Below are 18,327 nucleotides of genomic sequence, written 5' to 3'. Positions count from 1 at the left end.
CATAATCATTTATTCCCCTCATTTACATATGCAAAGATCTTTATGTGCACCATTAGAAGACAACTGTAGCAACTCATTAAGAATTATAGAATCCCTAGTGTGGAAGCAGGCCATTTGACCCATCAAGTCCACACCTTCCCTCTAAAGAGCCACTCAAACCCACCTCCCGTATCCTACCCCTTAAACCCCAACCTTCCCCATAGCTAATCCACCTAGTCTGCATATCCCTAGATACTACAGGCAATTTTAGCATGGCCAATGCACCTAGCCTGCACATCTTTGGAGAATGGGAGGAAACCAGAGCAACCAGAGGAAACCCATGGAGACACAGGAAAAATTGCAAACTCCACACAGGCCAGAGGCTGGAACGATAGTACTGTGAGGCAGCAATGCTAAACAATGAGCCACCGTGCCACCCCACAAAGAATTTGTCACAGCACTTTCTAAACCAGTAGCCTCTGTCAATTTGAAGGACAAGAACAGCAAGGCCAAGGGAACATCAACTCAAGTTCTCTCACATCATACATTGTTGACTTGGATTGACTTAGAAATTATCATTCCGTTATCCTCATGAAGTTAAAGCTCTGGATATTAAAATGGAGGTAGGTGTGCTTACACAACCCTGACTGTAACAATTCAAGGTGGTGGTTTCATATAGTCTCAAGTGCAATTAGGGAGGAGCAATATACACTGGCCTTGCTAGCAACTCTCATTCTGTTAACAAATTTAAAAGTTGGGGTAGCACATTGATGGACACTACTTTCCAAAGGCAAACGTCAAATGCTGGTAACAGAAGTAATATCTTCCTGCTGGAGGACTGACCCCCCTATAATGTAATCACAATAAAGGCAACATTTAAACAAATTATATTGAACACATCTATCAATTGGAAATTAAAATTAATTAAGAGTGAGGAACTTAAATGCTTCAGTTTACCGTTGAAAAAAACATGGTGAAGAAATACACGGAAGCTTCTACAAAATAATAGCGATGTACAGCAACCACAATCGGTGGGATGAACATGAGATTACTCAAACTTAACAAGAGTGTTGCCAGCAATTGCCGGCTATATGACTGAGCATTGGTATCATCTGTACAGCTCCATCCATTCCAGCCTAAGGAATTTATAAATGAGAAAAATATTATTATTCTGCACAAAAGGAAGAATAAAGCATGGGCAATGCATGAACAAAAGCAGTATAGCAAGTAGTACAGTATAGACAAATACAAAATACAGCTTCATATAAAGTTTCATAATTATAACATACATGCATACTAAAATCATTTAAAGATTTTGCAAATATCATTCACTGCTGCAGATGTAAGTCTACCATCAATAGCTACACATACCATCTGTCTTTGCTAATCAGTTACAATCATAGTGCATTGCTATGCTGCTGGCACAGGACGCATCAAGAGAGATTCGCAATACATAATAGCCAGAAGAATAGATAGGAAGCCTGTTCGACAGAGCAATTTATAGATGACTTGAGGATGTCATGCACCTGAGCAATTCTGGCAAATTGGTGTATTGCTGTAGCTTCCTCTTGCTGTACTAAAAGCACTTTACTCACCTTCACAATGCCAGCAGACTCAACAAATTTAAACAAAAACGCATAACAGAATATGTTTCAAAATTCAAGTTAAAAATTAAATTTCATTAATAGGATTAAGTTTAGCACACTCCCAAAGATAATTACCAAATTACATTTATCAAAGGAGGATTGATCACATATTTAGTAGTAATTTTCACTAATTTTCAGGAGGGATTGCATAGCAATTTTGTATTGGTAGAAATGGTGGCTTGTCCAGTTACATTCACTTGTTAAATTAACAAAGTTTTAGAAAATGGAGAAAGAAGAGAGGGAATCCATAAGTCAAGAGTAACATTTTACTGGAATGAGGCAGTTTTGACCAGGTATCTTGGACAGGGAGCTACTTGGTCAGTGATCTGTCAAAACAAAGTACAAATCCTTAGACACCAAGTTACAAAATAATCATAAACTAGAATTTTAATGCACAAGCCAAAAGTGGATTGCACAGAAAGTTTGAAAAAAGCATTTTCTAATGGACAATATAATATCAGTTTTAAAGGCTAAAGAAAGGAGGATTTTGATTTTCAGTGAAAGGCCATGAAATTACTAAACCAAAATTGCTGCAGTTTTTAGCTTCAGTATTAGTGACCCACTCTCTTCTTCTACAGGAGTTAAACTTACCGGCTTTGCAAACACATGCAGCATAAAGATATCCATGAGTTTGAAGAAGTCTGCACTCTCCATATACACCACAATCCCCAACACAGGGATTCAAAATAGCTGATACAGTTACCAGAGCAGAAACCTTGCCACAGGTTTGATTGCTAAAAGATAATAAAATGTGATTATATATTCAGGTACAGCAGTGGATACAAAAATTACTTTTTTCCTTTCCTTGATTCATGAAAAAAAATTTCAGTAAGAGTAATCATGAAGATCAGTATGATTTGTGTTACTTTATTAATCAAGTTTATAAAACTGTTAAACTTAAAACAATAGCAGTGGTTTCCTGGTTTGGAAATGTTCAGTTTTTTCTGAATCATCAGTTTTAGCTGAATTTGTCTTACTATTAACTGCATCTTACTGTTCTGTGTTTGTGGGCCTATCAAATGTAGTTCACACACTGCAGTATTTTATAATGTTCAGTTGCATTTCAAGCAATGCATTGTGATGTCAACAGTGCAAGTTCGATTCCCATAGTCACCATGAAGGTCCCCCCTTCTCAGCCTTGTCCTTGACTGAGGCATGGTTAGCCTCAAGCTATACTCACCACTAAATGTCTCTCTAAAATGAGAGAGCAGCCCCATGGCCCTCTGGGACTATGCTGATTACACCTTTATAGCTGCATGCTAACTTTATGTTTCAAGGCACACAGATCCATCTGTACCATTGAGTGTGGAGTCTCTTTGCATTCAAATAATAGTTTTTCTGGTCTCAGATTTTAGATTTAGATTTATTTAATATTGTCACTTTTACCTAGGTACAGTGACAAGTAGATAATGTTGCCATGTTCTGAGCCATCTTGGATTGCAGAATAAATTACTGAATAAATTATATAAATAGTAAAATACAGAATAAGTTAAATTGATACTACTAAAATTGAAACAGTTTCAAAAGTTCATCTTTCCCACTCTACTCATCCAGTCATCGCCTCTGTCCAACAACATTCCTGGGGTCCTGGCAACGGGCTCCTTTTCTGCCACCACCAGCACCACGGATTCCAAACTGCAGATGGTCATTGAGTCCTGCACCTTCCCCGACACTGAACATCAACTGACAGATCCTGGTTCCGAGTCAACCAGCGGGGTTGAGCTTGTCTTGTGACGTGCCACCAAGGAAGACAGGGGCCCTGTGTATCCCCAGGAGGTCAGGACAATCAAAAATTACCAAGCTGAAAAGGTAACGATGAAGCCATGTGCATGTAGCAGAACCTGCCACATGAGCTGTTCTTCCCACAAAAGCAGAAGTATGCACTTTTTGCACATCATAGTCCATCCACCAAACACCTTCCAACTGACCAAATTTATATATGAATCCCTGTGCAGACTTTTTACGGCCACTTGACAACTTACTAAACTACCCACCTTTCTTACCAAATAACTCTGTTTTTCAATCTTTTCCAGAAGAAATCTGTCTATTCCACACTTAAAATACTTCATAATTTGTCACTCGTACGCCTTGACTCAATGGTCGGACTCATGCCAAAGTTAGATGGTGTGTGTTCAAGCCTGAACCCAAAAGGTACAAAATTTACATTGACATTTCAATGAAATACTGCAGACGACTGCACTGATGAAGGCACAGATTTTGGGATAAATCTTTAAATTGTGTTTGTTCTCTGAAATGAACATAAAAGACAATATATCCCATGGATCTCTATCATTATGACACAAAAGTAGTTATTTGGTCAATCATGTCAGAGCTATTCCTCTGCTCTATCCCTAGTCTTGCAAATTTACTTCCTTCAACTGCCTTTTGAAATCAATTGCCTCTGTTTCTATCCCCCCTCCATCTCTGGTGGCACGTCAGAAGACGAGCTAGGACCCCATTGGTCGACTCAGAGCCAGGATCCATCAGTTGATGGGCAGTGCCGGAGGTGGTGGCAGAAAGGGAGACAGGTTTCAGGTCATTAGCAAGATTTGAAAAATACAGGGAAAAATCTTGGTCAGCCTTCATTTATCAATAAATGCCACTGAAACCAGATTATCTGGTAAATTTATTTCATTGATAGTTGTAGCTCTACCATTTTGTGAAAACAACTGTCATTTTTGCCTTCATTACAACAGAATTTGCATTTCAAAAGTTATTAAAAAAGCATTCTCATACATCGTCACATCTTCACATCTTCAGACAACCTGGAGAATAACAAAATCTGCTTCCTCTTACTTTCTGGGTGGCAGGAATTTTATATTATTCTAGACAAATCTATTCAATTTACCTCTATTTGACTGAACAAATTTGGGCAAACATACACGTCATTTATTTAAATCAATTAAAAACTACTGATTTTAAATTTATTACCTTATCATCAACAATTATCTCACCTTTTATGACTGGAGCAAAGGATTTGCAAAGTGAGATACCAATGATCAGTTTCTGGGTAAGGAACTTGAAGAGATCTTGATAATACTGAAGAATTCATTTTAAGCAAGTATCCCCAAGATAAAGCTTTGAAATGAAAAGCATATACCATGAAGTATAACACTAAAATATGAAAAACATGTCTTTAATATACAAGTTTGAATATAAAATGTATGGCAGCCAGTGAATTTTGTCTTTGGAAATTATTCATTTCGTTTCAAAACAGAAGCAAATATTCTTCCACATAGTCACAGGCATACAGTCATACAACACGGAAACAGACCCTTCAGTCCAACCAGAGCATGGCGAACTTAATCGCAAACTAAACCAGTCCCACCTGCCTGCTCCTGGCCTACATCCCTTCAACCTTTCCTATTCACTTACTCATCCAAATGTCTTTTAAACATAGTCATTGTACCCATATCCACGACTTCCTTAGGAAGTTCATTCCACACATGAACCACCCTTTGTAAAAAAAACTGCCTCTCTTTTTAAATCTGTTTTCTCTCACTTAAAAATGTGTCCCCTAGTCTTGAAATCCCCCATCCTAGGGAGAAGGCAAATACCAATTAACTCTATCTATACTTCTTATAATGATATGGGAATCCTAAAGATCTAAGTTTCAGAACAGCTCAGAGCACTTTCATAATAAATAACAAGTAATGTGTTTTAAATCAATTTTATATCATTTTATAAAAAGGTCAAAAGTCTTCAGGTGATCAATGCTCAGGTTAGGCTCCATTTTTAAACAAGAATAATCATAGAAAGTAAATTGAACTAACCAATGTAAACTGCACACAAATATAGCATGCAAAATGAGTCAGATATGGATTTTATATTTATGGGGATTTTTTTAAAAAGTCTATCCGGGCAAAAAGCTATTAATTTGAATTTTCCTACATACTTGGTAGCTTTCCATATAGAAAAAGTGAATTAAAACTTTATTCCTAGCTTACTGAAATATGTATTTAGCCCAAGATCCTTCTAGCCTGAAAAAAAAAGACTTCAGAACCTGGATCCTTGACAACCAGACATCATACACATTGAAAAAGAAATATATGCATATTCTATAAGTCCATTAGTCTCATTTCTAGGACTTAAACAGAAATGCCAGGGAAGGTTCTCCCCTGAATTTAGTGTCTATGACACATTCCACCTGTAGGATGCAAAACCTGAGCTAAAACAGGTCCATGGCAATTACTTCAATGATAAACTCTGGTTACAACAAACATAAGTTGTTGGAACACTGAAATAAAAACAAAGTACTGCAAATACTCTGCAGATCTCTTCACAGGAAGCACCTGTGAAGAAATAGCGTTAATCTTTTAGGCCAAAAACTTTGCATCAGAACAAGAAAGAAATTAGAAACATCATAAATTTTAAGCAAATACACAGGCAAGGAAGTGAGGAGGTGAGAACAGGAGAAATGTATAATGACACAAGGCAAAAGGGCACCTTCCCAAGACAAGTAAAGAAGCAAAAAAGCTTTGACTGACAACAGCACAATTGTCAATAACATCAATTGCCCAAAAAAGAAGGGGTAGGGTGGCTATGATCCAAAATAGTGAAATTCAATGTTGCATCTGGAAGACTATAAACTGGTCCCTGTCTCCTCTGAGTAAAGTATGCAACTGGATTCACACTGGGCATTGCCTATGTGGCCATCAGCTCAACAACTGGAAATGCAACTGGTGTCATGAACTTCAGACCATAGAACAAATCATATTAATCTGCCCTCCATTAGAAAACACCCAATTTTTCCACTTGGCACATAGGTCGCCAAATGGATACAAAAACTGGAGAACAAATGCAATGGGCAAAGAAACCTGGAGAACTGAGAACAGTTCTTACAAAGATTTGGGTGGACGGCACTGCAATCAAGACACTGAAGTCGAACCAAGAATGGATTATTAGCTGTGCCCACTAGTAAAAAGTAGTAGTAGTGTTAATCTTCAAGCTTCTGAAGAAGAGTGTAGAAGTCCAAAGACAGAGGTCAGAATGGCAGTGGGTGGAGAAATACAATGAAAAGCACTCATCCAAGCTATATTTGATCTCGCCAGTGTGATACACTACACTAAGCAGCAACTACAGTTTTCTAACTTGGAAGTAGTACTGATAAATGACTATTTGACATGGAAACAGCATTTATGATTTTGGGAAGAGAAGAGATATAAGAGCAAGAGTCGCATCTCCTGCACTTGTATAGGAAGGGAAGAAAGTGTAAAGCATGAGTGATCATTGAACTGCAAAGGGAATAATCTTTCCATAATGCTCCTTTGAAAAGAAAAATGTGCTTCAAATGATCGAAATGACAAAGGCTGGTGGATTAAAGGCATATAGAATAGGACTGGAGAATTATTCTGGAGTGGAAGTGATCAAATAACTGCAGTAAATGGGATGGACAGGGTTTGGGATATGGTAGACAAATTTGAAGAATTGGTAAGAAAGATGGCATTGTGACAACAAATGCAATGGATCTATACCTGGTGAATGGAGCACATTTCTTGCACGAGTGGGTGAAAGGAATTGTAGTCAAGGGACTGAGGGTGGAAACTAGAAGAAAAAATTGATAAAATTTCACAGTTCAGGCAACAACAGAAAGCACCACCAATAGAGCAGCCAGAGTTCTGGAACAAAGCAGAGGGAGGCTTGAGGCAAGATACAAGAGTAGAATGCCCAAGGTCCCACAGACCCCACAACAAAACAAAAGGTACACAGTTTGGCTGTTGGCAGTGTCTAGTGTATGTCTGGACATTGACAGAATCAGGGGCATTGAAAGAGTGAAAGGTTTTCTATAGCTGAAGTCAGGTAAATTTTTACTTTTGATCAAAAACTCCATATGCCAGAATGCAAAAGATGAAAATGCATCCTATAATGTTCAGTTGCTCAACTTGCGTTAAAAAAAATAAAATTTTAAAACATGTCACAAGCTAAGATAAACAAAGTAAGGAAACGCAAAAAAACAAAGCAAATGCTTTTCAGACTCAAGTTTTGCACAAGCAGCATTGAAGCAACTGAAAGCAATATAAACTTGACAAGAGATTTATATAATTTTCAGAACTTCATTCATTTCGAAGTTAGATTTTCAATCAAGGAAAAGTTCAAAACAAAAACATCAAAGTACATTAGATAATTTTTAGAATTTCATTGCATTTGTGAACTAAATGTGTACCTTCTCCGCAGCTTAGGGAATTGACATCTAGGGACATCACAGGAGACCCAGCACTTAAACAGGCAAACACGGTTGCATTTTCATTGGACAATGAAGTCTAAAAGATTGGAAACAATTTTCTTACTCATCCCTCAATAATAAACCATTTACTTCTACAAAAAACAAAATATGAACACAGGGTATAGCTGGAAATATGTCCTAGTATTTTCAGATACTAAATATCAGAATAAGACTGATCTCAATACAATGGGTATGCACCACTGTGTGAAAAAAGACTGTTAATAAAGAATGTCATTTACATATAAAAAAATGAAAAGGCTGACAAGGGAAACTTAAAAGTTACTTCAAAGTTTAGTAACAAAATAGGATCAGATGACATAAATAGGGACAAGCAGAAAGTAAATCCAGAACAGATGGAAACGTCTTTATACCAAACTTGTGATCACCTCCTGGAGTAACAAGTCAATAAAGTCAACATCGTTGAGATTATTCGAACTACAATAAAATCTTGTTAAAGAGCTTGTTAGTTGCTGAATAAACTTCAATAAGTCATCAATTTATGATTTAGTGAGTTGAATATCAAAAATAACAATATTTCACATTTTTTGTTACAGTATGAAAAAACAAAACAAAATGCTGGAAATCTAAAAGAGGGAGATTCTGAGGGAGGGTTAGAATCCAAAATTTCAACATCTCCACAGGTGCTGCCAGACCTGATAAGTAATCCATTTTTAAAATTCTTTTTCAAATCCCAGTACTCAGATGCAGACATTGTGACCAATAATTCAAATATGAATTTTTAATCCAAACTTTTGAATTTTACTGAGATTATGTCACATTTTTGAAGGGAAATGTTTCATCAATGAAATGGCCCAAACGGAAGCTTTAAGCACTAATCAATTTAAAGTATGGAAATGGTGCAAAGGACCCTAGGCAGATTCCGAAACATCAGTAAACATTGTTTAAAGGGAACGTAAGGGTAAAAGTCTTAAACAAATATTTAAATTATTCAAAGTCTGCTTAATTGTAAAGCAACAGTTTACTGGAACAAGTGGGCCAAGTGGTTGAAAATGTAAGGTAAGATTATTATATAAAGGACATCAGACTCCTGAGCAAACAGGACAAGGAACTGTGCATCTCCATAACCAGAGTGAAGAATTGTGAAATGAATACTACAAGGACTGTGAAAGAAGTGTAAATTCAAGTCAATGAATTTAATATGAAATGAACAATAAAATAACAGGAAGGAAAGCAATATTGAAAAGCAAAGTAATAGTTTTTTAAAATTTTGAAATTTCTAACAAGTGAACTCAGAACAAATAAGACACCAGACTAGTAATAGCTAATTTTAATGCCAAAGGAGTGGCTAACATCATGAATACTTAGCACATATTTATACAGAACAAAGAACATAGAACAGTACAGCACGGTACAGGCCCTTTGGACCTCGATATTGTGCCGACCTCTTATCCGACTCTAAGATCAAACTAACTCATGTACCCTACATTGTACTATATTCCATGCCTATCCAAGAGCCACTTAAATGTCCCTAATGTCTCTGACTCAAGGTTACTTAGACTGCATTTAAAAATACTTAACTCTTTAGCTTGGAATGACCATGCAAATACAGCAACTTAATGTATTTCAATGATGAAGCTACTAACCTAATAGTGCTGCAGGACTACCTAGGCAGCATTAGTTTCAGTACTATATTGGCAGGAAGCTGTAGCTCAACAAAATGAGCTTTCTCCTTCTCTCTCGGATTATTGTGTCTCCAGGAACAGCTAACTTCAGAGAAAAAAAAAGGGGCAGCACTTCTCATTCAAACTATTAAACAAACTTTACCAAAGTTTCTATTATTCAGGGAAACTGAAGAACATAGTAGAATACATTCATTACAGGTATTGATGCAAATGCAACATTAAGTTCAATACCAAATTTGAACCTAATTAGCCTGATATGACACCTCAAAATGTCATATGGAGAAGGTACTCAAATATAAAACTATACCTTGTTTAATTGCAAATTCAACATGATGGTTCCACCGTTGTCCCTTCCTGTATTCAAGTTCAGCAGAAGAATTATTGGATATTCAGAGGTCACAGGAGTATCCGGTCCATTCAAAACAAAAAATCTCACAGAGACAACATCCACATCTTCTCGAAGAACTGGCTGATTACGAAAACATGACATGCCACCGCTATTTAGTTCAGTGTTATTTGGTTTTACGTACACTCCCAACATATCTGGATTTTTGATGACTGTACCATTGCTTGATAGAGTGTAGTTATTAAACAAAGTAAGAAAGGATCCAGCATTGACAGGTTCACATACTGCAAGAGATAGAAGATTCAAATCTTATATTTAATGTCTTTACAAAATGTAAACATTCTTATCCTCTGGAATGCCTTGTTTTGAAAAAATAACCAGCAAAATAAAGTTCATTTTGCAAGTCAGAAGAGTACAGCCTATGCTAGAATGTCTGCAGTTAGTAAAAAAAGTAGTGTGATGCAACAGCAAAGTGTTCAAACTTGAGTAATCAATCCTCTCAAAAGTAAGTAGGTTATTGGTACATAGTCAAATTTTACTTTAATAGAGATTAGTAAAAAGGAATAACATGGTGCTAAAATATTTTACCACAAATTTGATGAGAACGGATATTCTACCACAATTCCTGAAAATTCATCATCTTAGTTGCATTATTCCAGGATTTGCTGATGATACCCACAAGACTCCTCACAGTCACAAAAGGTAAATGTTAATAAAGACCAAGACATATTCTTCACCCCCACTCGGTTCAGAACGGAAATTTAGTAACTTTGGCAATAATTCTATTACTCTCTTGACCATTACTTCAGATTGATTCAAACAGTTTCTAATGCTAGCATACTAAATTAGCACCGAGCACAGTCTTTGTTTAAAATAAACCTACTTTCACATCTGTAGCATCATATCCCTGCCAACCTTACATACACTCCTTTACTATGCTTAGGCTGAATTATTTTAATGCTGTCCTGAATTAACCGAGCATTTCCACCATTCTCTGCATACTTTGGTGCATACAATATCTTGAAGAAGGGCTCATGCCCGAAACATCGATTCTCCTGCTCCTTGGATGCTGTCTGACCTGCTGCGCTTTTCCAGCAACACATTTTCAGCTCTGATCTCCGGCATCTGCAGTCCTCACTTTCTCCTGCATACAATATCTAGTCCTATTTCTCACGAAGTCCAGCTCACACTTAGTCTGTTTACCCCAATTCTTCAAATTCAAAGTTCTAATTCTTATTTCTGGTTGTGAATCTTACCCATCTCTTATAACTTCAGACGTCTAAAGGCCAACCCCAACTCCAGAACTACTCATTTTTACCAATTCCAGTATGCTGCATCCCTCTTCTCTCCCTCATTATTTCATCTACACTTTAAGCCACAAAGGCCTCAACTTCCAAAATTTCCTCCACTCAAACTTTAACACACCCTCTTTTCCGATAAAACCCACTTTTACATTAAAGATTCTGATTTTCTTAATATTCCATCCTTTGTCAAGAATGTGTTTTTATCCCGAGAAATCTCACTGAAATGTCTACATTAAAAAGGTGTTATGTGAATACAGGTTGTTGTACATACAAAATATATTTGGTGGGGACTAGAAGATGCAGCGAGTTAAATACTTTAATTCAAATCCAGCTAAAATAAATGCTGTTTGCAAAAGTTCAGAGTGAACTGAATTTAAGCAATCTCAGTTAATGGTAGGTGATAATCTTGTCAGATCAGGCCAAGATACAATTTTTTGCAGTACATGTTGCAGCAGTAAAAGTGTCTTCATTCAGAATAATTGAGCCATATATTTATTGGGAATTATTGGAACTGAAAGTTATTTCCTTTTACAATAGTCTGTACCTCACCAACACAGAATTTATCAATTACAAAACACACCTGTTAAATAAGCTTCAATCTCAAAGGTGATGGTCCAGTTAGGGTTGCTACTTTCAACAGTGAGTTGCATCCATTTCATCCATGGTGGAGAATCCAGTGTTTCTCTGCAAACTAAACTTTCACTGCAATTTACAATCTTCAAGTGAGAGTTAGGTAATGCATTTGATCCTATTAACAGGAAGACAGGACAAGACTCCACTGGTCGTGTGTCGACAGCACAGTTTTTAAGATGAATGGTCAGTTCCACAGTGTGCTCAGGAATAAAAATTCTGAGGAGAGCCAAAATAGATTTCGTTTTTATACACAACTCAATGCATTTTAAATAATCTTTGAAGACTGGGACTTACTTCAAGTGTGAAACCTGATCAACAGAAGAAAGCATCAGTGCAAGTGAAGTGCTTGGTTCAAGAACAGGCACATTAATCAATCGTTGAACAAGCATCTGAGGTTGAAATATGTAGGAACATTTAGTCGAGAAGCCCTGGGAGAAAGATCAAATGGATATACCCATAAATCCAATGTACTCAAGCATCAATAATTATATGCATCGTCACGGGTGCATTAGCATACTGTTAAGACTACTGAACCAGTAATCCAGCGACCTGGACTAATAATCTAGAGAATACAGGTCCAAAATTCTCGAAATAAAAGTGAAATTAAATTTAGCCCAAGCTGTCAGATTTCCATTAGTGATCAAAACCTGCTAGTCTGGTCTATATGCAATTCTAGTCTCTCTCAACGTGGTCAAGTAACAACTAGGGGTGGATAATAAATGCAGGTACTGCTAAAATGCAGGAACATACATCTATATTCATACAATATATAATAATACATATAAATAACTCTCTGTATTCAGCACTTCAGCTTTACTTCAACAAATCAAGAAACAGTAGTCTTGTATGGTCAAGAAATACTTGTTGGTGTTCAGAAAACTAGATAAGTGCTTAATTCCAAAATCAAAATGTTGGCATTACAAATCAATAGCAAAAAGTTGCAGAATGATTGCCACATAGCATTAGTTATTAAACAGGCTAGTTTTGAAGAAGCAAAATGCGACAAATCAACACACAGCATCCTCAAACATCTTTGCAATAGGAACAAACGGAAAAACAACAAGTTTTAATGTTAGAACACAATGCAGAGGGAAATCATTTTAGTAGAATGGTTAGTGAGAAATCCATAAGCAGTGACGTATTAAGCATTTTTAAAGTGGCAAAAAAAGGGCAATCAGACATTTTTTCAGGTAAGGGTTCAACATCATTAATTAATACTTTTTTTTACCTTCACTTCAATTTTACCATCATCTTTTGGTAGATGTGCAGCTACAAACCAATCACCCGAAACAGGATTAGAAATATTTAAAGTCGTACTACTCTGCACTGCAGATGTCAATGGGATAGTGAGGTTGAATGAAGGAAGAACAACAGTGTCTATGCCAAACTTGGTTTGTAATGGATTGATTACTGGTGGGGCGCCTGCCCGAAAATAGCTGTTAAAAGAAAAATGGCAAATTAGACCAAAAAGGCCATACAAGAATTAACCATAGATTATCCATATTTACCAACAGACTGACTATAAAGCAAATTTTATTTTTAAAACATGTTTTAAGCTGCATAGACAATAGAATAATTAAGTTTCTAGGCAGTTGTCTGAAGTTATTTACCCATGTAATTACTAATAAGATATATTGCTATTTACTTTCTTACTGTACTCTGAATTTTATCCTTACACTCAATGGTTACTGAGCTGTTTGGTTCTTTTAAAGCTTTTAACTCATCCAAATTTGTAAAAGTCCACATACACAGTAATGTTAGTATTTTGGCACTCTGGCCCTTTTCCTTTCGAGGCTTGCAAAATCCACTTTAAGAGCACTGTATTTTCTGGCACTTGGAAGACAAACAGACGTGCATTTCCATACCAGCTGTACAAGGAAAGTTTTTGAGGAGTTTGAGAGTAATATTCAGATATGTAAGTTGGACCTGATAAGACAAAGTAAACAGATTATACATACATACACAAATAAATTAAACAATTTATGAAAAAGGACATAGTGTACTGGATCAACACCTATTCACCAGTTTAAACACTTATTCTCTATCACAGGTGTACCAGACCATAGTGATGAATCTACAGGCTGAACTGCAGAAATCACAAGATTTATTTGGCTCCCAAGGTAGAGCTGCTATAATTTTACCAGACTATCACATTGATCTCTCATTACTAAGAGACAACTAATGGAGAGGTTGAGAATAATCCTTCATGGTAACCTCACCAGTCTGGAAATTGAACTGTTGCTCACCTTGCATCGTAAACCAGCTGTCAAGCCAACTAACTAACCCCCAGACATCTATTACCTACATGGACAAAAGCAATAAATGGACAGAGTACCAAAGGAAAATGCTGCAATTACACAACACCTTTCACAACCTCAAAAAGGTCCCAAAATGTTTCACAATACAAGTGGCATGCATTCATATTGCAGTGTAGGAAATTTTGCAAACAATTTGAATACAGTAAGGTCCTACAAATGATAATGCAATTAAAAGTAGGCAGATAATAAAACTTTAAGTGATATTGTTTGTGGGATAAATATTCGCGAGGATACTAGTGAGAACTTCAAAACAGTACCATTAAACATTTTATATTGGTCCAAGGAGACAGACAAGGCCTTGATTTAACATCTGGTAGGTTAAAAAAAAAATCACCTATAACATGGCAGCATTCCCTCAATATAACATAACAGCATCAGCAGTGAGACTGCTGTTAAAATCTTCTGACTTGAAACAGTTCTATCACTGAGCATGGCTAACACTGCCAATTTCCCCACCAAATAATAAACACCCATCGCAACCAGCACTCAGTTTCTTCTCCAATACATCAATGACATTATTGGCGCTGCTTCCTGATCTTGTTGGGCATTGGAAAGATTCATTTCTTTTAAAATCTGTCTTTATAGTAGGAATACATTTGTTCCAGTGTTGTGATATATCGATCTGAAAGTCTGCCAGTGTCTCTATTGACCTATTCCATAGCCTAGCAGCTCAATTCAGCTTGCAAGTCCACATGGCTAACATTAAGAAGTTTAAAACACCTGTCTTAGACCTAATATCTTCTCCTTTCAAACCAGATATAAACTTCAACCATATTGTAATCACTGTATCTCAGGGGCTCTTTAACTGTGATGTCTTTAATTAACCCTGTCACAATACACAATACCTAGTCTAATATTATCAACTCTGGTTCGTTCCAAGATATGTTCATCCAAGAAACTCTCAAAGCTTTTTTGAATTCCTCACTCAGCTTACTACTGCCAATTTTATTTGACGTCCCTGTGATTCCTCACACCCCTTGATCATAAGCACCCAACATTCCTTCTTGTATGCTTTGCCCCACATTGTGATTATTGCTGGGGAGGCCTGTAAACCCATTCGCACTAGTGACTTCTTCCCCTACTATTCCTCTTCGCCACCCAAATCAATTCTACATCCCAATCACCTGAAGGATTCATCTGCCAGGTGAAGCAACAATTTTCTTGCACTTCTGTCAATCTCGTCTACTGTTTGTTTTCACTACTCATGTGTGGCCTCTACGTTGACAAAATTAATTGTAGACTGCACCTCACTTTCTTCTTAAGACACTTTACAGCCTTCAGGCTCAATATCAAGTTCATTAACTTCAGACCATCAACACTGTTTTCCATTTTGATTACACATCTTGTCCCTCACCAGTGTCTTGTTTGCACGGGCTTACTCCTAGCATAGCTGTCCTATTTTCTACCATAAATAAAACGCATTCTTCAGCTATAATCACTCTTTTTCATTAGCACTCTCTTTTACGCTATGCATACTCACTATCTGTTCCATTTGGTCCTCCTCCATTTTTGTCAAGAGTATAAAAGCATCATTTTGCCCTTTTCAGTTCCAAATAAGTCATTTTGAATTCAAAATAATAACGGTTTCTCTCTTTGTAGATGCTGCGACATCTGTTGAGTGTTTCCAGCATTTTGTTCTTGTTTTAAATCTCCAGCAAATATTTTCGCAACACAGGCGCAGTGACTGGATATGTATTTTTTTAAAAAATAGAAAGATGCAATCCTTAACTTACCTAAAATTTTAAAGATCTTGGAGCACATTCAAATTCATGCTTTAGTCTCAGCATTTACTTGGTTTTGTGGGAATTACTTAATGCTAACATAGATGAATAACAAACAGAATAGTTTCTCCAGAGCTTTGTTTATCTTTTTGCCTTCATGCATCACTTCCTTTCCCTGTATTTGCTTGAAAATCATTACACCTTAAAACCTTTCTGTTCTATGAAAGATCACAGACTTGAAATGCTAACTTCTTTCTCTATGGATGATTCCTGACCTGAGTATATTTTCTGCAAGTATTCCTTTATCGTTAATCCTTCCCAATCCTTGCACGTTCGACAAGCTCCCAACTCTGTCAGTTCTTTAAAAATCCTCACTACCTATCTCTTTCAAGGAGTTTCATTTTCCAATGAATTTTGAATTTTTCACCTCAGACCATCCACGACCTTTGTCATCTGCTGTGCAATGTATATTGAAAACTTGCTACGCAGTAGAAATTCTATTTACAGGTAAGTCAGTGAGTTTTCACAAGCATTTGAGGTTTTTAAGCAATTTCATCACATGTCCTAAACCACATTAAACTAATTTTGTTAAGTAGCTTAATTCCAATTGAAAGTCAGTTATGCCAAGTACGCAGAAAGCTTGAACTTCAAATCAAGTCTTCCCTTAACTTACTTAAAAACAAAAAAAAACTGAATTTATCTTCATCCTTCCAGCGTGTGGTGGATCAGTGGCTAACATTGCTGCCTCAAGTGCCAGGGACCTGGGTTCGATTCCAGCCTCAGGCAACTGCGTGTGGAGTTTGCACATTCTCCCAGTTTCTGCTTGGGTTTCCTCCGGGTGTTCCAGGTTCCTCCCACAGTCCAAAGATGCACAGGTTAGGTGAATGGGCCAAGCTAAATTTCCAATATGTTCAGGGATGTGTACATTAGCCGCATTAGTCAAGGGAAATGTAGGGTAATGGGTCTGGGTGTGATACTCTTCGGAGGGGCGTTGTGAACATGTTGGACTGAAGGGCCTGTTTCCAGACTGTAGGGACTCTAATTCTAATTCACTTGCCCTCACCATCCAGACCTTTCCATGTCATCACAGTTAATAGTCCATACCTTACATGGAAAATACATAGCTTGTCCGTCACATCTCTAAGCCTCACAACAATGTATATATTTCATACTTGCACTTCTCAGGGTCAAGTACCTTCATGAAGTGTAAAACAAATTCAGGAGTAAACTAGTATGAGGAAAAAGTGAGGACTGTAGGTGCTGGAAATCAGAGTCAAGAGTGTAATGCTGGAAAAGCACAGCAGGTCAGGCAGCTGCTGTGCTTTTCCAGCACTATATTCTCGACAGTAAACTAGTATGAACCTAGTACAATACAACAAGTTTGCTGAAGAATCATTACTCTCCACACTGCATGTGTAGAACAGCCTGATCAAGAACAGCTGAAGAGACAGAAGGCTTGTGCTCTTTTCACTTAGACTGTGATGTTGGAAATAGGCAGACTAAGTTAAAGCACAGCTGTACCCATTTAACAAATAGCTTTAAACGAGACCATTTCTTTAAATTGATTAGGAAAGGGCTAAACTGAAAACACTGAAGATAAATCAAATATAATGCATTATGTGATATTGATGTTATTATAAAAACATCATATCCTTCAATTTAACAGAAGCACTGCATCACAGCTACAGGGATAGCAATTTTTATTAGTTCATCAAGAAGTCATCCATCATTTGTAGCACTTAATGATTTAAGCAGTCAGCAAGTGATTATTTTCATAAATTACTTGCCCCAAGCATTTATGCTTTCTGCATTTATTGAGCTCAAATTATTCTTTAACTTTCATGACTCACCAATTCAATAGATCAAAGCCATGAAAAATATAAAAGACACCAAAAGGCAGGAACACAACAAATACAATTCAACGTAAAATACAGTTTTATTACCTCGTAGGGGGAGGTAATAAAAGGTAAACAGCATCATTTAAGTAAAAGTTGGGGGCCGGGGGAGAAAAAGACCTGGAGAATCACATTCCTAGATCTGCGAAGGTGCCAGGAGAAACCAACATGGCCATTACAAAGTAGTTGCAAAAGGTACACAAGTCACAAAGGTATAGAATAGAGAATAGTACAACACAGTACAGGCCCTTCAGCCCTTGATGCTGTTCCAATCTTTTATCCTACTCTAAGATGAACTAACCTACATACCCTTCACTTTATTATCATCCTTGTGCCAATCCAAGAGTCGCTTAAATGTCACTAACTTATCTGACTCTACCCCCACCGTTGGCAGTACATTCCATGCACACACAATTCTTTGTGGAAAGAACCTACTTCTGACATCGTCCCTAAAGGTTCCTCCAATCATTTTATGGCCCTTTGTGATAGCCATGTCTGCACTGGGAAAAAAAATCTCTGATTATTCACTCTATCTATGCCTCTCATGGTCTTGTACACCTCTATTAAGTTGCCTCTCACCCTTCTTCGTTCCAATAAGAAAAGGCCTAGCTCCCTGAAC

At 37.0% G+C, this 18,327-nt stretch overlaps 1 protein-coding gene across 1 annotated transcript in view; it reads right to left on the bottom strand.

The window, feature by feature from the left end:
- pgap6 (post-glycosylphosphatidylinositol attachment to proteins 6) overlaps positions 1-18,327 on the bottom strand; it is a 36,987-nt gene that overhangs the window by 9,163 nt on the left and 9,497 nt on the right. The window contains exons 2-10 of the mRNA XM_043711566.2: positions 13,523-13,700; positions 13,003-13,210; positions 12,069-12,202; positions 11,722-11,990; positions 9,799-10,121; positions 7,789-7,885; positions 4,580-4,703; positions 2,217-2,359; positions 937-1,115 (exon numbers count right to left, since the gene is read on the bottom strand). Of these exons, the coding sequence (XP_043567501.2) occupies positions 937-1,115; positions 2,217-2,359; positions 4,580-4,703; positions 7,789-7,885; positions 9,799-10,121; positions 11,722-11,990; positions 12,069-12,202; positions 13,003-13,210; positions 13,523-13,700 (1,655 nt within the window). The remainder of the gene's footprint in view (positions 1-936; positions 1,116-2,216; positions 2,360-4,579; positions 4,704-7,788; positions 7,886-9,798; positions 10,122-11,721; positions 11,991-12,068; positions 12,203-13,002; positions 13,211-13,522; positions 13,701-18,327) is intronic.

This window comes from Chiloscyllium plagiosum, unplaced genomic scaffold (genome assembly GCF_037043375.1).
Source record: "Chiloscyllium plagiosum isolate Xiang-an unplaced genomic scaffold, Cpla_swu_hap1 HiC_scaffold_20, whole genome shotgun sequence".
Classification (NCBI taxonomy): Eukaryota; Metazoa; Chordata; class Chondrichthyes; order Orectolobiformes; family Hemiscylliidae; genus Chiloscyllium; species Chiloscyllium plagiosum.
The sequence above is the reverse complement of the archived record's forward strand: the minus strand, read 5'-3'. Positions and strand labels throughout refer to the sequence as shown.